Genomic DNA, 25,853 nt, shown 5'->3' with positions numbered 1-25,853 from the left:
CCTATTCTCTTTAACAAATAAAGCACACTGGGAATGTTATGTGTTTTGAAACAAGCAATCCTGGTTCTCCTATTTGACCAAATTGTTAGATCTTGGGCAAATCATGTTCTTCCTGTACCTTTAACTCTTTACCTGCCATTATCTCATGGGCTGACTGGATATTATCTTAAAGAATTTAAAGGCAGTGATGCTCGTTCTAGGGTGATTCATTCTCTCTGCTTACTTTCCTCAATTTTAGCAAATCATCATTGTGAGTCCCAGGAGAGGGGCATCCCATCCCCCCTCGTAACCCCTACCACAATTTAATAATGTGGCCGGTGCACATCACTTCCTTTGGTACAAGTCCTCCATCCCAGTAACCATGTTAGCAAATGCACCTCTGTACAATAGAGCCAGAGTTAGGGCATGACACTGGGTTTGGCTGCTCCAGGCTTCTCCGCTAAACTAGGGGCCTCATTTATGAGAAGGGACGCATTGTTGCGTGAAAGTAGCGATGTGCCACTTCTCAGTGCGCCCTCCTTGCGACATGATTGATGCATCATATTTACTCTATGACGCATCATATTGTAAAGAGTCACAAAAAGTGAAGCACCAGTGGCGCAAAAGTGAAGCAGGGGCTTATAAATAAGCCCCTAAATGTTTTATTACCCATATTCAATAGACTACTTGTCTGACTCAGTTCCTTGGCAAGAAAAAAAGGTTAGACATTTGACCACCTGCAGGAGGTCACTACAGTATGCTTTGCAAACATCTGAAAGGAAGAGAAGAGCAATCCAGAATACTGCCATCCTACTTTAGTGGGCCTCACTAGACTGGACCATGGCTCTGTTGTTCTGAAGAGGGAAGGCTTCTCCAGACTTGCAGCGCTGGATGATACCTGTAAGGCCTAGGTGAGAAGGCTAATGGTGTAGCAATGGTGTCATGGGTCATAGTCCTGAAGAAGACCCCATGGACACATACATCCTGGGTCGAAACATCAACACCCTGAGTTATTACACCCCTGCAATCAATGGGAAGGATAACACAGAGTGTAGATTGAACTATATATGTAACAATTAAATGGCTTGTCCAAGTAACTTTCTGTTGTTGATTCATGTATTAGTTATTTGTCGTATATACATATATATATATATATATATATATATATATATATATATATATATATATATATATCCGTTCCAACTCCTACTCTCAGCCAAAGTGCAGAGTCCTCAACGTAGGTACAGACCACAAACACTGCGACAAGTTAGTTCAAGGGTGGTTTATTGCTCTTTCGTCCCCAGCATGACGCGTTTCGGCTGCAACACGGCAGCCTTGATCACATATATATATATATATATTTATATATACAGATACACTCATACTTCCGCCATGCAGGGCGTGTGCTTCTCAGGCAAGCTGGTTCATGTAGTTTCGGTAAGTATTTTTCCTTCTTTCCATAGTGGATACGGCTGTAACTTCACCTTCCCAAATTAAATAAAATCCATCAGGTCGTTTGTTTGGGCACAACCGCTTGGCTGCTCACCTTGTGCCTGGCCAGATAGGATACGTCGTTCCTCGTGGGGCTCAGTTTACTCATGAGCCCCGGAACTGCACTGTCAGCGGTGGGGCATCTTTGTGGCCGGAGCATGCAACTACATATCCATATGAAAACTGCTCTCCAATGAAGTAGCCACACACAACATTAAATTCCACCTCATTTATTCAGCAGGCAGCAACCAAACAAATAATGCCTTCCCAGCGTGTGTCTTCAAGCCCTTTGCCAAACGCGTTTCTGGAAATAGTTTTCCCTTGCTCACTGGCTGGCCTTGGAGGGAAGAGAATAGCTGCGCGAATTGCCTCGCACTTGTGGTTTAAATTCATAGTTCCGCCCAGCAGGGCGTGTGCTTCTCAGGCATGCTGGTTCATGTAGTTTCGGTAAGTATTTTTCCTTCTTTCCATAGTGGATGCGACTGTAACTTCACCTTCCCAAATAAAAAAAAATCCATTGGGTCGCTTGTTTGAGCACTACCGCTTGGCTGCCCAGCTGGTGCCTGGCCAAATAGGATACGTCTTTCCTGATGGGGCTCCGCTCACTCCGAGCCCGTAACTGCACTGTCAGCAGTAGGGCATCTTTGTGGCCGGAACGGGCCACTACACTTCCATATGAAAACTGCTCTCCAATGAAGTAGCCACACACAGCATCAAATTCCACCTCATTTATTCAGCAGGCAGCAACTTAACAAATAATGCCTTCCCAGCGTGTGTCTTCAAGCCTTTTGCAAAACGCGTGTCTGGAAATAGTTTTCCCTTGCTCACTGGCTGGCCTTGGAAGGAAGAGAATAGCTGCGCGAATTGCCTCGCACTTGCGATTTAAATTCATAGTTCCACGCAGCAGGGTGTGGGCTTCTCAGGCATGCTGGTTCATGTAGTATCGGTAAGTATTTTTCCTTCTTTCCATAGTGGATGCGGCTGTAACTTCACCTTCCCAAATTTAAAAATCCATCAAGTCGCTTGTTTGGGCACAACCACTTGGTTGCTCACCTTGTGCCTGAATAAATAGGATATGTCATTCCTGGTGGGGCTCAGTTCACTCACGAGTCCTGGAACTGCACTGTCAGCAGTGGGGCATCTTCGTGGCCGGAGTGGGCCACTACACATCCATATGGAAACTGCTGTCCAATGAAGTAGCCACACACGACGTTAAATTCCACCTCATTATATATATATATGTTGCACTGCCAAATTATATGTTGTATTGTTTTGTTTCAACTTTTGTTCTGTGATTTAACTGTACAACAGCCATATATTCCATGCAACATTGAATGGATATATATATATATATATATTTCAAACATACTAACTATGTTTTCTTGTCTTGTGTGTCCCGAATGATCCGGGGTAGTTACGAGATCTAAGTGATTAATCGTGATTATTTTCCTAGACACTAAGACATTGTTTGACCAGACAGAACACATTGTAGTAATTATCACATGTACCCAGGTTCTGAGGGACAGTGGGTTGCCCCATTATATTTTACATGGAAGAAGGTGTCAGCACTCTGCGAACCTCAGTGGAAAATCAGAGAAAACAAAAGAGTGTGTTGCAGGGATTCTGCTCAGATTCAGAGCTATACTTGGGACCATAGAGCATCAATAGATAGGGACTGAGTCATTGTATCACCTCAGTACCATGAGTCTGAGTCTGAGTAGCTATAGTGTCTCACCTGTCCACTTATTCATATCCAGAGAGACAAGTGAATTGACACCCAGAACACAACACTCCTGACCCTCTCAGGGATCATGGTAACAGGACACCCCCTTTTATTCACTCACTCATATTCGTCCACAATAAGATATGACTGAGTCACTAAAGAAGTTTGAAATGTTTATTTTAACTTTTTTGTCCTAGAATGCACTATATGTGCCACAATCAGAAAATCACAGTCTTGCAAAAATACAATCAGCTTAGTTAGTAAACTGTATATTATGGAAAGCCCTGTCATATTATAACCCCCCTTCTTCAGAAGAAAAATGATTGTGTATCAAAAATATCTGGGATTAACAGCGGACCCCATACCTTAGCATACACAGATTAACATTCTACATCTCAGATATAGCTGTGATCTTCTCTCAGAAAATCTCTCTCTCTCTCTTTCTCTCTCTCTGTTACATTATTGTACATACCTATACCGTAAGGAGGCTCTTGAAAACGCTACTGCGCCGCCACAGCTATCGGGGGCAAGGTCTAGGCAAGGACGACAAGATGTACCTGGGGGTTGCCGCATTGTCTTTGTTTCCGCTCCTGCCTTCACTGACACCAGGACTCCAAGTCCCAGCACTCCCCCTGCGGCGCTTACCATCGACGCCATCAGTGAGCGCCCAGAGGCACTTGAAAAGAGGAGCACTGCTGGAGCTGGCGGGTTGTTTACCGTAAGGAGGCTCTTGAAAACACTACTGCGCCACCACAGCTATCGGGGGCAAGGTCCAGGCAAGGACGACAAGACGTACCTGGGGGTTGCCGCATTGGTTTCATTTCCGCTCCTGCCTTCACTGACACCAGGACTCCAAGTCCCAGCACTCCCCCTGCGGCGCTTACCATCGACGCCAGCAGGGAGCGCCCGGAGGCGCTTGAAAAGAGGAGCGCTACTTCCGCCTCGTGGAACGTGCGTGGGCACGCGCAGGACGAAGCCCGGGCCAAGGGTGGGCCCGTTGCAGCCCGGAGGAGACCGGACCAGGCCCTCCCTCTAACACCCTGCACTTGTTGTCTCACCATTTTGTAAGTACTGATTGAGTTATTTGTTCTTGAACTGGAAAATGGCTGGGCGTGAACGTAGGGGAAAGAAAGTGATACCTGGTGGGTATGTAGCCAGGACTTTAGACCAATTTATTACGAGGGCAACATCCGTTTTGGAACATGAGATAGCCCTAAGAGAGCATCGGACAACTCAGGACCCAGTGTTTAATAAAAGATCTTCACTAGGGGCTTTGTTAAATGCTGGTACACCGGAGCACTGTCAAAAATAGGGTTTCCATTGTTGGGTTTCCGAGTGGGACCATCACCCAGCTACCTGAAGATATGGGCAATATACCTTTGAAAGGAGGGCTGACACAATCGGCAGTAATGACTGATAATTTATCAACAAATTCTGATAAGAACGTAGCAGTATGTAGCCCTGAAGTCTCCAGTACTCCTTCACAGACACTTGGGCACACAGAGGTGGCTATCCCTAAAAGGAAGCGTGCGGGAGCTGCTATGCGGGGTAGAAAGCCTAAGATTCCAAAGCTCAATAACAATAAGGATCCTGCTATTGTGGAGTTAAATGCCACTGAAGGCTTACAGGAGAACTCAACTGCAAACATTGTCCCAGATCTGGTGGACATTTCCCATACACTATTTTTGGCTGGAGAACCATTCTTGGTGAAATTGGGTGCTCTTATACTATCATCAATGCAGCCCCTTGAGGGAAGATTGCTATTAATAGAACAAAGGTTAGCAAAAATTGAAGAACTTTCTAGTTCGAGTCTGGAATTGATTAAGGCTAAAAAGACAAACCACGGACCAACACAAGTAACAAATGTGTTAGAAGGGCCTTTGCCCATTAATTCTACACTGACCCGTAGTTGTCCTCTTAATCCTTAGGATATTACTACTCATCCAATTACTATTGTTTGTCCAGATGACCATTCGACTATGGTCTGCAATGCTGAAACTACTAAAGCTCCACAAGATTCGGGAGAGGATGATTGGAAAACTGTAGGCAGAACGCCAAAAAGAAAATCTAATGTTGAAGAATCGAAGACCAATTGTCCATATATTGATCTACCCCCCAAAAGTGCAACCTATGTAGTTGTCCTGGCTGGTGTTCCCAAATTGGGTAACAATGCAACAGAATCTTACATTGAATTAAAAAATCAATCAATTCACTGGTTGAATAACAATAGACCTCTCCCAAGAAATGTACAATGCCAAATTTTATTTGCCAGAAGAGTGGGTTGGGTAGGACGCAGACGTAAAGATGTGGAGGGGGACTTAACGGTTGTATGAAATCCATTACTTGTGATGAAGATGCAATTTGGGCAATTTCACCACCAAATACATACTAGGTAAAAGGGTGGACCCACCTAGTCCTTCAAATGTTTTCCCTTACACTTACCCACTCTCTAAGGGCCTGTAATGGGCGATCCCCGAGAGATAATCCAGGGCATCCAACCTTTGAGAGATTAGGTCAGGCATCAGTAATCGATTATTTTTTAATAAGTATCAAAATTTGGCATAAAGTGCTAGATTTTAATGTTGCACAGCGCACTGAAAGTGACCATAATCCTTTGGTCATTTTGCTAGATCTTTGTATGATGGAAACAAATCAAGGTATTGCAATTCCCCTTAGAAGTGATCTTAGAGTAGTTGATGGAGGGAAGCGTATTCGCTGGGCCACAATTAACCAATCCCCAGAAACAATGTCAATAATGTACAATAGTATTATCCCCTTCATAGAAAAGGCAAGCACTGTTCCCGGAAACTCTTTTAGTATCGGGTATGGTGACGATATGGGAAAATCCATCAGGAAATGGTTTCAACCTTGGGGGGCTACTTTTACAGCAGTAGGCCAACCAAGCGCAAAAACCCCTGGTATACCAGGGGCTGTAGGGTGGCAAAGCGAACTTTGGTATCATCCCTCAAGGGGGGCGATTGTACACGAATTAAGGAAGCTAGGGAAGATTTTTAAAAAAATATTTTTTAATGCAAAATTAGAATGGGAAGCAGATAGATGGCAGGCTATTAAGATTGCCCAAGACGCAAATACGCGAGGGCCTTCTAGAATTCGGTCCATACAGGGAAGTCAGAGGGCAAGACCACTATTGAACCCAATATTGGTGAGGAAGCATGGCGACTATATTTTTAAGAACTATATGGAATCTCGTCAATTGAATCAAGTGAGTTGCCGGCCTGTCTTTTAACTTCCTATCCCACATGGAGTATACCACCCTGCACAGTGGTTGAGGTGCAATTGGCCTTAGCCAAGCTCCAATTGAATAAAGCACCTGGTCTAGACAGGATTCCCGGAGACCTGTATAGGAACGAACAGGTAGTGTGGGTTCCCTATTTGCAATTACTCTTGTTATGTTATGTTATTCGAGCTTGTAAAGCGCACAGCTGCCCAGCGAAGGGGCGTACCGGCGCTAGATCCAGACGAACAGATTGGATGTTGAAAGTAAACAGGTTTTCCATTTCTCTAATATAAGAAGGCAAGGCTTTCCATAATTTTGCAGCTGGGACGCGGAAGGAGCGTCCTCCCGCTCTGGTACGCTTAAATCTAGGAACTTCAACCAAGTTTTGACCTGCCGAACGTAATGTCCTCCCAGGAACATACAAGTTCAGAAGTGTACTCAACACGCTAGGAGTGGCCAATCTTAAAATCCTAAATGAAATACAGAGAGTTTTGAACTGTACTCGTTGGGCTACTGGGAGCCTATGAAGCCTGCAAATAGTAGATGAAATGGGGCTAAATCTAGGCAGGCCTACAAGAGCTCTGGCAGCCGCATTTTGAATGCGTTGCATTCAAATAAGTTCTGTCTGATTAGCACCTAACAACAGTGAACAGGCGTAGTCCAGTCTAGACAACACTGTAGACTGGACAATCAGCTGTCTGGTGCATGAGTCAAAACATTTCTGGACAGGTTTCAGGCTACATAGGATACCAAAACAAGTAGTAGCAACCTTTTTAGTGTGCGTAGAAAAACTTAAGGTCGAGTCTAGCCAGACTCCCAGATTTTTCACTTCTACTTTTGGCGCCGGGTCAGTCCCCAACGTAGAAGGCCACCAGTGCTCTCCCCACAGATGGGTATTCGTGCCGACCAGTAAAACCTCCGTCTTCGCTGCGTTTAGTTGAAGACAGTTAGCTGTCATCCAGTCCCCTACCGCAGACAGCCCAGCTTTGAATCTGACATGGTCTCCAGTCGTGCCCTCCATAAGGGCAACCACCAGCTGGTTATCGTCAGCATATGAGACGATGTTAAGGTCCCATACTTTGGTGACCGCAGCAAGCGGTTGCACATAAAGGTTGAACAGGGTGGGGCTTAAAGCCGAGCCTTGAGGGACACCCTGCTCAATAGTATGAGCCCTGGAGAGAAAAGGAGGGATCTCTCTTACAAAAAGGATCTAAACCATGCCATAGCCCGATCTGTTACCCCAGCCTCTTCAAGCCGGTGGAGCAAGATCCGATGAGAGATAGTGTCAAAGGCGGCACTCAGGTCTAATAAGACCAGTGCCGCCGTTTGACCTCGATCCAAAGTATTCCGGAGATGCTCTGTCATAGTTAACAGAGCCGTCTCCGTTCTGTGACCGGTACGGAACCCATGCTGAGTGTCATCCAGAATGTTATTAGTATTCAATAGATTAGACAGAATAGAATTTGCATGGGACTCCGCAATCTTAGCAGCCCATGGGAGCAGGGAAATAGGTCTAAAATTTTCCAGCTTCAGGGGATCTAGTGTCGGTTTTTCAGTATAGGGACCACCCGCGCCTGTTTCTATTTAGCTGGAACATAGGCTGATGAAAATGAAGCATTAATAAGGCTATGCAGAGGAGGCAGACAGCACAGAGAGGAGTCTCTAAACTGGGCCGGTTTAAGGGGATCTGCAGGAGAACCTGACTTAATCTTCCTGGTAAGTTTGTTGAAGTCCTCCCACGAGATCTCGGGGATAGCCAATAGTTGGAAGGCCAGTCTAGTTCTCGCCAGAGAGAGAGACTCCGGTTCTATTGCAGAGGCAAATGTTTGGTATATACGGCGAATTTTCTCAACAAAGAAGGTGGCTAATTCCTCGCAATGGGAAGCCGAGGTGGGTATATTATTAGCAGGTTTTTTGTATTAAGCTCCTTCAGGATCTTAAAGAAGACTTTAGCAGGGTTTGAGCTAACTTTAATTTCGGTAGCATGGTAGTCTGCCAGAGCTCTGCAAATAGCCCTGTGATAAGATTTTAGTTCCTTTAGATAGCAGGCTTTTTTCTCCGGGGAGTGTTCTCTTCTCCATTCACATTCCTGTCTCTTGCAGGCCTTCTTAAGGGCCGCCAGAGTATTGTTATACCAAGGACTAAGGTCCAGAGTGCGTCCTTGAACCCAAGTGGCAGGTATGAGCTTATCCAGCCACCCGAGTAATCCACGCACAGAAGGAGTCATACCCTATCTCAACAATGGAACCCCAGGGCTCAGCTTTCAAAAGGACATGAAACTCCTCTAAGCAGAGCTTACGCCAGGGCCTTTTAAGCATGGCTCTTTGGTTATTACAAGGATTAGAGGCAGGAATAGAGAACGTCATACCCACTAAAAAGTGGTCAGACCAAGCTATCTGGGTAGGAGTAACAGCACTGGACAGCTCAATATTCGTAAAGACCGGGTCCAGCAAATGACCTCCAATATGGGTGGGGGCAGTAACAATCTGAGTGAGCTGGAAGGCCGCTAAGTCAGCAGTGAGGGTACGAACCGTATTATCACACTCCAATTCAAAATGGAGGTTAAGGTCACCCAGAATGTTAAAGTTTGCTGTTCTTACTGCAAACGCCTCCACAGACTCCAACAGGGAGGCACTAAAACCACCCACAGCTCCAGGAGGCCTATAGATCAGCAGCACTGAGAAGGTGAAATGAGTATTAATAGCGACGCTGAAGTACGCACATTCCCCCCCCTCTATGTTGACTTGGTCTATGACAGAATTTCGACAGACAGAAGTTCGACCTACACAAATATCGGCGTAATTATATCGATAGCAAAAATATCGACGCCCTATGTACAACATGGTAAGTACCAAAATATCGAAAAAATAATATCGATGTTAAAAATATCGTTGTCAAATATATCGATTTTTTTTGGATTTAAAATAACATAAAAAATACTGTAAATAATACTTATTAATTACTTAAACATATTTAAATATATATAATGGTAAAAAAAAATAATAATACATATGTAATAAAAAAAAATATTTAAAAATCATATATAATATATACTTACTTAACAATAATTACTATTCCCACTCCAGTGGGTGCAACAGTAGGGAAAACGGACCCTGAACCCTAAAAATACCCCTTTACCCAAAAACCTAAAACTGACCCTGAACCCTAAAAATACCCCTTTACCCAAGAACTGAAAACTTACCCTGAACCCAAAAAATACCCCTTTACCCAAAAACTGAAAACTGACCCTGAACCCTAAAAATACCCCTTTACCCAAAAACTGAAAACTGACCCTGAACCCTAAAAATACCCGTTTGCCCAAAAACTGAAAACTGACCCTGAACCCTAAAAATACCCCTTTACCCAAAAACTAAAAACTGACCATGAACCCTAAAAATACCCCTTTACCCAAAAACTGAAAACTGACCCCGAACCCAAAAAATACCCCTTTACCCAAAAACTGAAAACTGACCCTGAACCCTAAAAATACCCCTTTACCCAAAAACTGAAAACTGACCCTGAATCCTAAAAATACCCCTTTACCCCAAAAACCAAAACTGACCCAGAACCCTAAAAATACCCCTTTACCCAAAAACCCAAAACTGACCCTGAACCCTAAAAATACTCCTTTACCCAAAATTAATTAATATTACAAATAAATTACTTCCCACCCTATTCCCCTATAAACCCACAACCCGCTCCAGTAGTAAAACATATAATTTAGTTAAAAATATACATAAATTATCAATTAATTATTCAATTAATCAATTAAAATAATTCATTGCCAATTAATATTTAATAGCAAAATAAATTAATCATTAAAAAATAATTATTTAATTACAAATAAATTACTTCCCACCCTATTCCCCTATAAACCCACAACCAGCTCCAGTAGTAAAACATATAATTTACTTAAAAATATACATAAATTATCAATTAATTAATCAATTAATCAATTAAAATAATTCATTGCCAATTAATATTTAATTGCAAAATAAATTAATCATTAAAAAATAATTATTTAATTACAAATAAATTACTTCCCACCCTATTCCCCTATAAACCCACAACCCGCTCCAGTAGTAAAACATATAATTTACTTAAAAATATACATAAATTATCAATTAATTAATCAATTAATCAATTAAAATAATTCATTGCCAATTAATATGTAATTGCAAAATAAATTAATCATTAAAAAATAATTATTTAATTACAAATAAATTACTTCCCACCCTATTCCCCTAAAAACCCACAACCCGCTCTGGTAGTAAAACATATTATTTACTTTTATATATTTTTTATTTATAAAAACATATTAAACACATATTATAACAATTAATTTAAATACTTAACTAAAATTTCTAACACATATTAGTAAATCGAAATTACTTACATCGATATATATGCTATCGATATAATTAATTTCGATATTACTTACCTTAGGGTCGATATTCTGGCCATCGATATTCTGGGCATCGATATTCTGTCCCATCGATATTAGCAACTCGATATAAGTGTAAGTCGAAATTAAAAATTCGATATTTTGACTGTGTACCATGTTGACTACCTCAAAGCAGCAAGAGAATGCAGCTTTCGTAATCATAGCAATGCCGCCTCCTCTGGTAGCTCTATTAACCAGAGAGATCACATAACCCGGGGGTATGGATAAGTGAGGAATAGTCTGTTCATCATCCCTCATCCAAGTCTCAGTAAAGAAGAGGATGTCTGGGACTTCATCCTCTATAAGCTCAAGTACTTCCGCGTGGTGCTTCACTACTGAGCGCTCATTCAGCTGGAACACCTTTATCTGTTGTTGCACCTGAGGTTTAGAGAGGGATTTTATAGTGGTCGGCATGGGAAGGGAAAACTGACCACATTGGCAAATGAGCGGGCCCCTCAACGGATGAAAGATGGCACAGCTCTCATGAGACTCAAGGGAGTGTAGCTTAAGCAGGCTCTCTCGTGAGTAGAACCCCTTATCCAGCGCACTAAGACCAGCATCTTAGGCGAGAGGTGACGTCCTGGCACGGACGGGCACGGACGGGCGCGGACGGGCGCAGATGGGCACGCCTTTGGTGCACCTTCGGCGCGCCGCCAGCGCCCGCTGCGCCCACGGAAAGTAGAGGTCATTTTATAAGGCGAGAGGAGGGTGGGAGGCATCCCTCAACTAGAGCGCTGCCCTCGCAGTCCCTCCCAAAATGGCGGCTCCTCCTGTCTCCTACTGCGTCAGCGCCTAGTCGGCTGCCCGGGGAGCAGGGGTCTAGGTGAAGCAGCACCTAAAGCGTAGTGACGGTATGGCTGAGCACACAATACAATTGTATAAAAAGGCAAACAATTACAAATTACAAATTCTCACTCGAGGCCTAATCCCCCGGCTTTCCGCATCAGGGGATAAACAGTGCAGGTTTTTTAAAAGACAAAGTAGCTAATGGTTTAAAAATCACACAAAGACCTAATCCCCCGGCGATCCGCCTCAGGGGAGTATCAACTCTTTAACGCAATTCTTCAAGGCCTCCAAGTCCCCTGTACGTGGGCTGGGGCTGAGATAATTCCCATTTATAAAAAGGGGTCCCCCCCATGGAACCGGCCAATTATTGGCCAATCAGCCTCATCGATGTATCTCAAAAAATTTACGCAAGGGTGTTACTAGAAAGATTGCAGGAATGGATTCGAGAGCATGATATTTTGTCCCCGTTACAAGCAGGCTTCAGGGCCAAAACTTCCACTATTAATCAGCTGTTTAGGCTCCAGTTATTCTACTGGAAGCATGAAGTTTTGGAAGGTGGGAGCTTATATCTAACCTTCGTGGACTGGAAATCAGAATTTTATAGGGTGGTCCGCAATCAGCTGTGGAGTATTTTGCTGGCTAAGGGAGTTATTATTAATTATTATTATTAATAAATTTTATAGAGCGCGTAGTCACCCGTGAGTATCCCAGCACTAGGAGCAGAAAACCTGAGGGCGGTGAGGGGCAAGGGGGTGTGGTAGGGATTTATGGAAATAGGAGGGTTTTCAGCCGCTTTCTGAAACGTAGATAGTTGGGTTCTGTTCTTATCTCGCGGGGTAAGGCGTTCCAAAGACGTGCTGTGTGAACCGAGAAGCGTCTTCCACCCGTGCGGGCCTTCTTGATTCTGGGGATGGTGATGAGATGTTCCTGATCGGAACGGAGAGATCTTGGGGCTTTGTAAGGTTTAATGAATTTAGCTAGGATCGGAGGTCCTTTGTTTTGCAGCGATTTATGGGCCAGGCAAAGGGCCTTGAACTGCACTCGCTCCCTGACCGGGAGCCAGTGGAGGAGCCTCAAAGCCGGTTTGGCTGAGGCTCTGGCAGGAGTGTTGGTGACGATCCGGGCAGCTGCATTTTGGATCCTCTGTAGCCGGTTCAGGGTGGCCTCAGGAGCGCCCAGATAAATGGAATTACTGTAGTCGATCCTGGAGAGTATTAGGCCTTGGATCAGTAATTTTTTTGCGGTGGGAGGGAGTAGGGGCAGGATCTTTCGGATTGATTTGAGGAGCCCAAAGCATGTCCCAGCTACTTTTTTTGCCTGTGTTGCAAACGATAGGTCTTTTTCGAGCCAGACGCCTAAGCTCTTAACCTCAGGTTTTGGGTCTGGGGGCCGGCCTAAACAGGGTGGCCAGATGTTCTGTGACCAGATGTTCTGTGACAGGGAGAGTCCCTTCTGACCCAGGAGGAGGATGTCGGTCTTTGAACCGTTAAGTTTGAGATGGGATCGGTTCATCCATCCTTGTATCTACGTCAGACAGTTGTAGAGGTCCGCAGGTTGTTGGCTTGGGTGGGATAGGGAAACCACTAATTGTGTATCGTCCGCATAGCTGACGATGCTCACTCCGAAAGGGATGACGACCTCCTCCAATGGGGACATGTAGATGTTAAACAATGTGGGGCTCAGGGAGGAGCCCTGAGGTACACCACATTGGAGGGGTTTTTCGGAGGAGCGGGTGTTGTTCTCCCAAATCTGAAAGGACCGATGACCCAGAAAGGACGATAGCCAGGACAGTGCTTTTCCTTCCACGCCGACACTCCTGAGACGATGAATCAGGAGTTGGTGGTTGAAGGTGTCGAAGGCCGCACTGAGGTCGAGGCGGATCACTGCCACTGATCCTCCAGCGTCGAGCAGTGCTCTGGCCTCTTCCACCGCCACCAGGAGGGCGATGTCGGTGCCGTGCCCTGGGCGGATTCCAGTCTGCGATCTTTTCAGGCGATCATTGGTTTCCAGAAATTGTGAGAGTTTTCTGTTTACCAGTTTTTCGGCGACCTTGCTAGTACCCGGGAGGAGGGAGATTGGCCTGTAATTGGCCAAATCCGCGGGGTCAAGGGAAGGTTTCTTCAATAACGCCTTGACAACTGCCGCTTTCCAGTTGGGGGGACGACTCCCTTGTATCAGCGAAGCATTGATGAGCTGGGTGAGGGGGGTGGACGATCGTGGGTGCTACTCTCTTAAGGAAGCGTAACGGCGCAGGGTCCCTAGGGGAGCCGCTTTTGATGTTATTGAGCGTGCTTTCGACCTCCTCATCGGTCACTTGTCCCCAAGAGGTGAGACAGGAGTGTTATTGGTTTCTTTTTCCTCGGGCGAGTTGGTGGTTGGAATTGAATCGAGGATTTTCTGGATCTTATCTGTGAAGAAGTTAGCTAGTTTATAGCATTTTTCCTCATCAGCCTTGGGGTCTGGTGGAATTCTGGGTCCGGAGTCGGGGACTTTGAGAAGTTCTTTTAGAATAGTGAAGGATTCCTTGATGGAGCACGCGGAATGTTCTATTCTATTTTGGAAGAATAGACTTTTGGTTTTTCGGAGAGAGGTTTTATAGGTTTGTAGAGCGGTTTGGTAAGCGTCCTTTTTATCCTTAGCCTTATCCTTCCTCCAGCAACGTTCCGTTTTCTTAAATTCCTGTCGTAGGGATTTAAGCTCCGGAGTGTACCAGGGAGCGGGGGTAACTCGTTTGGTATGTTTGAGAGTAGTCATTTTGGGGAGGAGTTGATCCAGTGAGGATGTGATCCAGAAATTGAACTGGTCATCGGCGATGATAGGGTCACCCGAGAGGTTCGGCACAGAATTAGTAAGGGTGTTGGCCCATTCCTCTGGGACAAGCTTGTGCCAGCGTCGGTCAGTAACTCGGGTTTTAGAGGGTTGTGGGGGGGGCTGTGAATAAATGGCAGAAGAAAGGGATTAGGAAATGATCTGTCCATGGGAGAGGAAGGGGGAGCCAGTGGTAATGTCCGTGATATTGGTCAGGACGGGGTCCAGGAGATGTCCCTTGTCGTGGGTGGGTCCATTATTGACCAACCGAATGTTAAATGACCACAGGTCATGCAATAGATCGGATGCTGTGGAGTCTGTCGGATCTGAGAGGTGGAGGTTAAGGTCGCCCACTAGGAGGAAGTTGGGGGCGGAGGAGGCTAGTTGTGCCACCGTCTCCGTAAGGGCGTTGGTGAATTTTCCTGGTAAACCCGGAGACCGATATATCAGCAGTCCCGTTATGGAGTGAGCTGGGGAAGTTTGGAGAGTGAAGTGAAAGCTTTCGCACTCTTCAATGTTAGCATTGCTGGTTCTGCAGACAAGGCGTTCTTTATGGATTATTGCCAGTCCCCCTCCTCTCTCTTTCGGTCTATGCAGGGTTTGGATCAGGTAGCCCGGAGGGAGAGTGTTGACGATGTCAGAGTCAGAGCTTGCAGAAAGCCAGGTTTCTGTAAGAAATAGTACATCCAGGCTATGGTCTTGTATCAGCAAATTGGTTTCATGCGCGTGCTTGGGGAGGGAACGGCAGTTAAGAAGGCCCATCTGTAGCTCGGGCCTTGCCGGGGTCTGGGTGCCTGGGTTACAGCGTTCGCAGTTGATATAGGGTTTGCCTTCTACGTGAGTGTAGTGACCGGCTTTTTTTCTAAGTGGAGAGCCCGAAGCGTATCACTTGTGTACACCTGGTGCTCAGGCGGCGAAACCGGCAGAGTTCCTGGGCCTGGGTCCGGCTGGGCCCGGACGGGCCCAGACGGGCTTGCCTTAGACGCGCCTTCGGCGCGCAAACGGCGCTCCCGTTATCCACCTTATCTATGCTTACAGCTTAAAAGACTCCACGAAGGTACCTTTGCTAGAGTTAGGTATGGCAAGAACGGGGAATTGACGGCTCAGTTTCCGGTTGGTAAGGGGGTGAGGCAGGGTTGTGTGCTTGCACCGACCCTCTTCTCCCTCTTCCTAAACGGGTTGATAGAAGATCTACTTGCCATCAAGGATATAGACTCCCCGAAACTGGCACTTTGCTGATTTTACACATTAATGTTCGTGGACGATACCCTGCTGCTTTCGAAGTCAGCGATAGGTATGCAGCGGGTGCTAAATGAATTTACTCAGTTTTGAAAAAAGAGGAACCTTGTGGTTAATATTAACAAAACTAAATACAAGGTCTTTAATGCTAACTCCACTAACTGCCCTCACCCGATGATGGAGGGCAGACCCCTTGAAAGGGTACCTATTTTTGATTATTTGGGGATATCCCTGAACGACAAAATGGGGTGGGGACCCCAGATGGACATGGCTAATTTAAACTTAACCCAGGCTGTTGGGGGTATTTTAAAAGTTCAGAAGAATTGTATTTTAAAGATTATAAGCCCACCACTTGAAATATATAAAGTTCAAGCCAGGTCAGCATCCCTATATGGGGCGGAATTGTGGGGGCATAGATCCTCTTTTGCCCTCACATTAACTGAAAATAATTTTATTAGATAAATTCTGACCCTACTGAAAAATACACCATTAGTACCGCTAAGGATGGATTTGAATATTCTCCCTATCGCGGACCTTATCTCGACACGTCCGTTGCTTTATTGGCGGCGGCTGTGGAGTACTCCTGAGTTGGGCTGCTATAGGGAAGAACTAAAAGCGGTAAATGACATTATTAGGGGCTGGCGGTTTACCCTGGCTTTTATTTATAAGGCACTCCTTTAGGGCAATTGGCAGGGAGGACCTATGGATTAATCCAGAAGTATCCTGCCCAGCCATCCCTAAGAAAATTTCTGGTAAGCGCACTAAAAGAGCATAAATTGATTAGAATTTTACAGTCAGTTAACTCTACCAGTCTAACTTTGGATTTTAAGTGTCGTTATGAATTTGGGCGGGTTTTGGATTCTATACAACCAACGTTAGCTAAGAAGTTGTTTCTGCAATTTAGATTTGGAACTCTCCAGCTGTATGCAATTACAAATAAGTGTGTGGGAGCCTCCATTCGCCTTTGTCCTGATTGCCAAGCAGAAGAAGAAACAATAGTGCATGTAATGTTCTTCTGCATGGCATACAAACAGGCGAAGTCGAAATGGATTATCCAACTCTGCAGGAACTTGAGTATTAGGAATTACCTCGATTTTTTTGGGATCCTAAAAACAGATACTGACCCGGTTTGCGTGGTTCCAATTTCTAAATTCTTATTTTCTATGTGGTCAACACGAAGGAATCTGTTGAAGCTGGAGGAGACCACACGTAATTCATAGCACCCTCTCTCTTCTTATGACTGGTATTATGACTAAATCCATGAATCCCTTATCCCACTATGAGGTAGACGGAGGTAAACCCAAATGAGTTATAGTAGTATCTACCTTGGGATCGGTACCTGAACACATAATTTTTAGACTTTTAGGTATTTTATACTTAATTTATATTTTTATGGTGTGTATTTAACTTATGAAATTCCCATAATGATGATTTTATATTTTTAAATAATGATACTAGTTGTTATTTATGCCTTGATGCCAATGTGTCTAAACTGAGGTGGCAGAGAGGCCGCCATAAGCGTGGCAGGGTATGCTCAGACGTGAGCCCCTTGCTCACTTTGCCACTGGATTCAAGCAAGCCGGGCTGATGACGGCTGGAATGCCAGAAACCGGTCCTCGGAAGCTTGTTTCCGGAACAGGGAAGACATGGCATGGCAGTTCGGGCTGGACTGTTCCCATGAGGCACAGGGTCAGACTGATTTGCATATAGCCATGTCTGAACTGGGGTGGCAGAGTGGGCTAAAGAACGGTGATGGATTAAACCCAGATCTTTTGACTGGATGTGAGTGTTTGATTGATTCAGATGCTCCGTCCATCACCACCCCCTTTTGTACCGCTTGATGCCAATGTACGCCATGATTTTGTAACTTTAATCTAGCTTGGGTTTGAAACTGATGTAAATTGATTGTGCTTTTATGGCTATAATAGCCACAATAAAGTTTTTTCTGAACTGAACTTAACATACCTATATGGCTAGGCATACATATTAATAAACAACAGCTGCATTTCTGTGTTGTGTCTATGTATGAGTGCCTGACCAGAACAAAGAAACAAAGGAAATTGTTGTTTGACCTTGTCAGCTGTGTTCATACAAAATCCCAGGAAAGAACAGAATGAGAAAACAACTACAAGTTCTGTGTAAAAATACAGTGCAGTACAAAGGCACCCATGTTTATATAGCAATGTGTGCAAAGCTACTGTGGCCTGTGTTGTGAATAGTTAGGCTAACATAGGGAAAACTACAATGGGTCTGAATAAAAAACATGACAAGTGTTTAGCTTAAAGCTTTCCACTCAGGGGGAAATCCCAACAGAAAGGTCTGCTTTCTTCTAAGACATGGTAAAGTTTGACCATAACTGTTTATGGAACACAAACTAAAAGAACAATTATAAATTATAATTGCTCTAGAACATCCAAATCTCCCTTCCACAGTCCACAACCAATCCCATGGTGGCTTTCGATGAGAACCATTAGAATCCTCAAATTTACACTCTACCACATATTGGTATACATCTGCTTATCCTTGAGAGTTGCAACTTCCTAGTAAACCAGGTAAAGGAGGCTCCTTTCACCATCTTCCCTTCACATCTGCTGCCAGCTGTCTCTTCTGATGCCCACTTTCATTCTAATACATAACAATAAACATTTTTCTAGCTAACGAGGGATCTGATAATGCACCTGCAGATGAAAGAGAAACAGAACACTGGCAAACTTAAAGTGTGTAATACTCAGCTAAGACCCACAGTCAAGCTGAGTTAATTCATGAATCAAAATGGAAGCACTTACAATATTAGTAATCCTTACTGATCAAATGGTTATCGTTAAAATATAAGCACAGTCAGTAAATATGATTACATTGTTTATCATTAGGGTTCCCAGTTTATTGGTATTTGTTTTTTTTACATTTCCATCTGTATTTTTCCGCATTTATTTTTTGCTCATGTTATATGTATTTACCCATATTTATGTTGTGCTTTCTGTAGAAAAGGAAGCTGCAAAGGGTATATTTCCACATTTATTTAACAGACAATTGTTTACTGATGTTTGATGCCTAATGATTTTAGGCCATTTATTGTACAATACAATCATTTGAAACCATTTGCATTGCTAGAATAGCTTAAACAGTTGTACTGGTGCAAAGTTCATTAGGAAATCTGTTTAATGTATTAACTCCACTGTCCTTCAATCTGTACAGCTATTGACCTAATACTTATGACAGACAGTTTTGAGAATCACCCCGCAGGACACCTATTGTCCATATTTATCCATATTAGAAAAACAAATACAGGAAAATAGACCTATAAAAATCAATGAAAATTGAAAACAAGTAGCCTTAATTCTCATTGAACTTATTATGACTTCTCAACAAACTAAGAAGTGGCCACCTACTAGCTTTCTTGTTCGAGTGAAATGCAGACTAATGAACGTTAGACACACATTGAATATATGAATAGCATGTAAATACATATAAATGATACCTAGAAGGAGGAGCCTTAAATTGTGCTGCTCCAGCACCACCTTTTCTTGGTAATGGTCCATATCGCCACAGAGTTCCACATAGTAACTTTGGCTAAATCCAGAAATGTACTGTGAATCTTTTAGCACTGATGAAGCAGCTAACCAGCAGGACTTGTAATGAAGCACTGACAATCTTTAGAATGAGTGATTTGGCAGACAGAGCACCTAAGATGCTGTGTTTTGCAATGTATGTAATGTTGTAGCTTTCTCTATAGTGAAAGCGAGTCATTGGATAGAAGGAGGAAAAGATAACTGCACCGTCTACGCATGCCTGAGATGAACACCTTCCGATCTCTGGCCAGATTAGGCCAGCTTTTCTTCCTGGTGTCCATCTGCTGACTTACAGGATATTATGTTTTCCAGTCACTGCTAAAGGGTGCACTTATTGTGAGCATCTCCTTGTTATCTGTTAAGACCTCCTTTGGGATTGATGCCATTCCAAAACTCGTCAGGTATGTGCTTCTGCAGAATGATTGCAATTCCCAAACTCATTTGTGGTGCTTTCCTTCCACAGATGGAAATGTTCAAGCAAAACTAAATGGCAGATGCTGTATTGGATACTGCCCTTAAATGGGCATATGTTTTTGAGCTGCTCTGGGCTCTTCTGGGATTTACTATTTTTTTAATTCTCCTATGGACAATGACAACTTCTATTTGTTGCACTATGGTACTTTTAGAGTTGTTAATCATTGATCAATGAATCAGTAGATTTGTAGTGCACTTCTGGTCACCCTTGAGGGTATCCAGGTGCAGGGCCAGATATTCATCTCTGTCCCACTGATGCATTCTGGTACTGCTATGACTCCTAGCTTTGTGATGCTGGTGTGGTAAAGGCAACAATGTGCAAGGTTGTAGCTATCTGTAGCAGCAGCCTGTCCTTTATAGCAGAGGGGTCCTGCTCCCCACCTTTTGGAAACACGAAGAGTGTCTGTCAGGTTGAGCGAAGGTCAGCCTCACAAGCACTCTTTATGTTGAGGTCAGCAGCCAAGCACTACAAATGTGCTAAAAGTACTGACTCCTGACTACCTAAACTGAACTTTGCTTGACTGAAGATTTCACAGCCCTTTGGGCTTGACCTCCTCAACCTGGCAAAGCGCTGCAAGGTCCGCTTCCTCATGAAGAGAGGGGGCATCACTGATATAATCAGACCTGGGTGCTTCAGGATTGAGTGTCAACCAATGACACTTTGTCACAGAGTGGGATGGGTACGCAACTCTCATTGACCCCCATCCCACTCTGTGATGAGTAGGGAACAAGTGAGAGACTGCCGCCTCCTGTCACTGGTGGTCAGTCAATGACAGGAGGCAGCAGTCTGAACCCTCCAGGAACTGCAGAGACTTTCTCCCACAATCTGAGATCACCACAGCAGATGGTAAGCTTTTTAATGATTGGGATGTGCATGAGTGTATGTATGCATGACTGTATGTGTATTTCTGCGAGCGCACTGTGAATGGGTGTGTGCCTGTGTATGTGCCTGTGAATGAAGGGTGCATGTGTGCACACTTGTAAATGCATAGGTGTGAGTGAGTGGGAGTGTGTGTGTAGATGGGTGAGTGTATGTGTATGTGTGTGTTCCGCTCATGCCCCCTCCTGGAATTACCAGCCACCACTGTCTATATGCACACTTGCAATGCTCAAGGCACTGAGGGGCATATGTACAAGGAGTTAACGCTGCCGTAGCGTAAATTTTTTGACATTACAGCAGCTTTTTTTCATTTGCCTTATGTACAAGTTGTCGCTAACCGCAGTTAGTGGCAGTTTTCCGGCGTAAATGTGCACTTTTCGGATCGCCAATTCTGTTAGCGCGACTTAACGAAAATGAGATGCAAGGTAGGCGTTCCCATGCAAAAACAGCCACTAACCCCACTTCGCGATATTTACATGAATTTCATGTATGGTGCAAAAACAAAAAAACTGCCTCTACCCCCAGTTAGAGGCAGTTTTTTAAGACGAGAAAATAGCTGATCTTAAAAATGGTGCAAACACGTGGGACCTCATTTCAGAAGGTTGTGGTGCTGGACAGCACTGAAAGGAATGTTGCTGCGTTGCCCTGCGACAAAACTACAGGGCAGGAATGCGCACCATCAATAAGTTAGGGCGCATTCCTGGGTCTCATTCATATGAAAAGAGTTGCATTGCTGCGACAAAACAACGCTGCACAACTTTTCAGCACGCCCTTCTTGCAACACCATGAATGCACTGTATTTACTGCACAGCGGTCCATGTCTCAATTAATTACTGGAATCCTGAAGTAGCAAAAGCCACACATTGCTGTAGTTGTGCACAAGCATGACGCAACTCTAGCAATGCATGGGGCCAGCCTATCCCTGTGGCACTGTGTCACCCTAACCCTGCCATGAGGCAGGTGAGGCAGGCGTAAGGTACTGATGCAGTGGCGTCCTCCAATTGTTGTAGTGAAATCGATGGATTTCACTGCACCACTCCTATGAGACTTTGTTGCATGAGAATGCCCACCCTGCATGTATCATACCTGATGTGGGTATATTGTGGTACAGGGCTTCACAAGGTCACGCAAATGCCTAGATGCATCACTTTGCAAATACGGCGCAACTTTGTGCAAGAATCACGCTGCAAGTCAAGAAAATGACGCACTAAAGGGGCTCATGAATAAGCCCCCCTGTCTTTTTCCCCTAATTTGGCGCACAATGGCTGCCATGTGCCAATGCAGACACCCTTGCGCCATGGTGCAAGGGTGACTGTATTGCGGAGTTGATTGTTGTTGTGACTCCATCTCTTCTCGAGATGTCTGCAGGTGGGGATGGATTAGTGGAGGGCGGGAGTGAAACAGTTGGCCTACTTGGCGTGTTGTTTTGGCTGGTCTTTTCATGAGGGGGGCCAGTGTGTTGGCACAGTTGGGGATCCATCGGTGGAGGTTGCTTGCTGCGGTGTTGGTGTCTGTTAGTATTGGCGGGCTGGTGGTGCTGAGGGAGTTGACGGGAAGTTCTTCAGTGATCTTTATCGACCCCATGGCGTGGGCAATAATGGCTATGGTGTACGGTGGGCGTGGTGAAGGCGTGATGTAAACAATGATGGTACAGGAGAGTCCTGTGGTGTGGCTGTAGTTGAAGTTCCTGCTGGTAGAGAAGACAGGCTCCAGTGTGTGTCAGGTTATGTGGGTTGGTGTGGCGACTAGCTGGTTGAGTCCGATGTTGGCAAGGTTGCCCAGGAGGGGGGTGGTGTTCTGGTCACTGGGGCTGTCCAAGTGGAACTTGAGGTCTCTGAGTAGGATGTAGTCGGTGGATGGGAGAGCCTAGGGTGCGATGAGGTCTACAATGGCATCAGCTAATGGGGGTTCATGGCCCGGGTGGCTTGTAGATGAGGGTGCCACGGAGCGTGGTGTTGGGGTTGGTACGGATCTGGTAGTGGAGGTGCTCCATGGTCACTGTTGGGTCATTAGAGTGCGTTGTCTGTCGGAGTGTGCCTTTTCCAGACAATGGCAATGCCTCTTCCTGGCCACTTGGGGTGGTCCATGCAAGTGATTTTGTAGCTGTCGTGGATGGTGAGGGCGATGTCCAGTCCAGAGCAGAGGTTAGTCCAGGTTCCGTGAAGAAGGTGATGTCTGAAGAGGTGGCATATAGGCGTTCCCAGATTTCTGTTGCTTGTTTGTAGAGGGACCGCATGTTGAGGAGGTTGCAGTTGAGCCGGTCAGCTGCGCTGTTGTTTGGCTGGGCGGCGGGAGGCGCTGATGTACTGATGTCGCAGAAGGTGTGTTTGCAGTTTCGGCAGGCGCAGGGTGCAAGAGAACTCCACAGTGTTGCTAGATGGCAGGCGGTGTGGCATCCAGGGTTGATGGCGAGGAGGGTGCTGGTGTTGTAGCAGTGGAGTGTCTGTGAGGAAGGGTCCTTGGAGCTGGGCGTGGTCCAAGGGCAGACGGATACAGACAGGCTTGTCTTTAGCACACCAGTGGTACTGACGCTGTGCATGGCCGCACAGGGCCTCTACTGTTCACAGCTCAAGGGGCACGAGGCGGTCTTCTCACACAGGTCAGCAACGTGTCTCCATTTGACGTGGCAGACTTAAACAGCAGGTAAGGGTGATCACCAAAGGCTCAATGTCTACCACCACATGCCAGCAACTCCACAGCACCCCGCATCCCACTCTGGGGCCTGGGGACTGTCTGTGCTTTCAAGGTTTTGGATGCCATGGTGTTGCAAGGAGTGCGCAATGATAAGTGATGCATCATTGCTTTTGCCCAGCGATGCGATGCGCCTCTTATCATGATTGTAGCCGTGGATTTCTTCTTCCCCTGGGACTCTGGCTGGTCATCCTGGCTGTTGGGGTGCTTTGAGGGGGGGAGGGAGCTGATTTGTACTGCACTTGGCTCTCGCTACAACAATCTGCATTCCATTAGCTTTGTTTCCTATTTTTCATTGGAGGTGGACTTATAGTCTGTTTTTGCCTCTAGAGGCAAAAAAACTCATGTCGGGTTGACTAACGTGAGTTTTTACTCGCAAATTGGCCTTTTGTCAGTTTTCGCACGCTAACGCCAGAATTTGTATCGCCTTCAATCTAGTGCTAATGGCAGTTTTCACCGGAGCTACTTGCAACCATTGCTATGTAGTGACGTATTGAAAATACATCGGTAACAGGGTGGAAGCTTTTGATGATAGGCTGTGTTAATAAAACTGCCGCTAACTAGCGTAAGCATTAGTTAGTGGCAGTTCTTGTACATATCCCCCTAGGTTAGGCATTTATCTGTAGCAGGTAATTTACCAATTACTGCCTGGATTTTACAGTTGCATGGACTCTTGTATGCTAACTGCGGGCCATTACTGGAATTGACTCCATTCCAGACACTGGTATATATGTAACAAAAGCTGAATTGAAGTGGTATGGTCCTTGTACTGTGGTTCTGCCCCTCTTCAGTCTGGATTCAACTTCAAACTGCGACATAGTTACGAAGACCTCACTAGGATTCTATGATATATGTTCTTGTTGTTTGTTAAAACAGTTAGACTTCTGAAATTAGCAGATATTGTGTGAGAATGGAATGCGGAAAAAGAGGGGCGAGCAACTCCTAACATGGATATAAAGGAAATACTGCAGAAAATATTTGTACAAATCAAGCCTTTTTTAATGTGAGCAATGACACAGTATCATTTCCTTCATTTATCACAAAAAAACTATTTTCCAGGCCAATTTCCCTTTTACAAATGATTGTCTTCAGGTACACAGTCCGACAAGTTCATCTGAAAATAATCAAGGTTCTGCGACACGTACTAAATCGTTGTGGTAAATATTTTCCAAACAGAGTAAGGAACAAACATTTAAAGTACTTTGCTCCTTTTGAAACCTCCTCATTGGTGTGCACCACATAACCATGAACATTTCTATCTGCTCACATCTGAAAATTACAGGACTACTCTTCCTCTACAGAGTTATACTATCTTGGTTTCCTTCTAGCACATTCTTTTTTGTGTGTAATACATTTATTACATATAATATGCCATATCAACAATGGCTAGAGTCATAGAACAGATCATTCCGGGGCGTGGCATTAGCAAGTTCAAAAAGAAGACAGTTCAAATTTGATAGCAGTGAAGAGGGCTGCATCACTGGTCCTTCCATTCCTTTGAGGTAACTCGACCAACAGGTGAAGAATTCCATGCAATCCCAGTCTGTGTTAATACATAACTCCATATGGAGACACAGAACACCAATCCAGAGGCCAGGACGGCATTGCCATATTTATCATGGAAATCGGGTCCAGGTTTATGATTGCTCTGTCTTGCTGCAATTCTCTGAATGCCACGAGCTCTAGCATTGGAAAGGACATTACAGGATTTAACAGATGCAGGATAGAAGGCCCTTTTAGTATCACTATAACCTAGAATTAATCAGACAGCGAGAGAGCAGTTCTAGCCAGAGGAAACATGACTTCACTTAAAATACTGCATAAGCCCCAGGCCCTGATATTCCATGGCATCGTCAAGATTGTTCACTTTCCTTTTCCTTCAGTGAACTACTTAATCATCAACATCAAGTCAACCATCAGGAGTATCTATTCTCTTTGGAGATTTTACCATGGGAAGTCCTAAATTTATTCAGTCTCTAAAACATAACATCTACATCAAACCCCCTGTAACGCAATCGGAGCACATCTGTAACTATCACATATCACATAGGACATCCTTCACCCTCCATACAAATACAGACTGTATTCAATGAACCAGATACATCAACAGTGCTGAAATGACTCACGAGAGTCAGCCGTCCTCTGTGCAAATACAAAGGAACTGTAGTAAAGCCTTATGAAGCTTCTGAGGCGAAGGAGTTGTAACCAAACACGCCCTTTAATATTCACCCCATGCTTTAGAGAAGAGGCTTCAGCCCTTCACAGTAAGATCTTCAATAATTGTGACATAATTCCATCTTAACATAGAACTCTAAGCAAGGGTCCGGCATTTAGTCTAGACTGCTGATTCCGAATAAACCAGTAACAGAATACCCCAGTATAACATAACTGCAAACAATCACGGTTTTAAATTGTGCCTATTTTATACTACAGAATAATTTGGCTTCTTTTTAATAGCTAGTTAGCTAAAAAGCGGGACAATGTCTTGTATTTTACTATACAGGCACCGCCTACCCAACCCCAAAGCTAAT

At 44.7% G+C, this 25,853-nt stretch overlaps 1 protein-coding gene across 1 annotated transcript; it reads right to left on the bottom strand.

The window, feature by feature from the left end:
- Nucleotides 1-24,799: 24,799 nt before the first annotated feature.
- Nucleotides 24,800-25,122, bottom strand: LOC147733470 (cytochrome c oxidase subunit 7B, mitochondrial-like). Its single transcript, XM_086958971.1, has 2 exons — nucleotides 25,091-25,122; nucleotides 24,800-25,004 (listed from the first exon to the last, which is right to left on the bottom strand). The coding sequence occupies exons 1-2, from the start codon at nucleotides 25,120-25,122 to the stop codon at nucleotides 24,800-24,802; spliced, it is 237 nt and encodes a 78-aa protein (XP_086815097.1).
- Nucleotides 25,123-25,853: the final 731 nt, after the last annotated feature.

Source organism: Lissotriton vulgaris, chromosome 2_1 (assembly GCF_964263255.1).
Source record: "Lissotriton vulgaris chromosome 2_1, aLisVul1.2, whole genome shotgun sequence".
NCBI classification, from domain to species: domain Eukaryota; kingdom Metazoa; phylum Chordata; class Amphibia; order Caudata; family Salamandridae; genus Lissotriton; species Lissotriton vulgaris.
The sequence above is the reverse complement of the archived record's forward strand: the minus strand, read 5'-3'. Positions and strand labels throughout refer to the sequence as shown.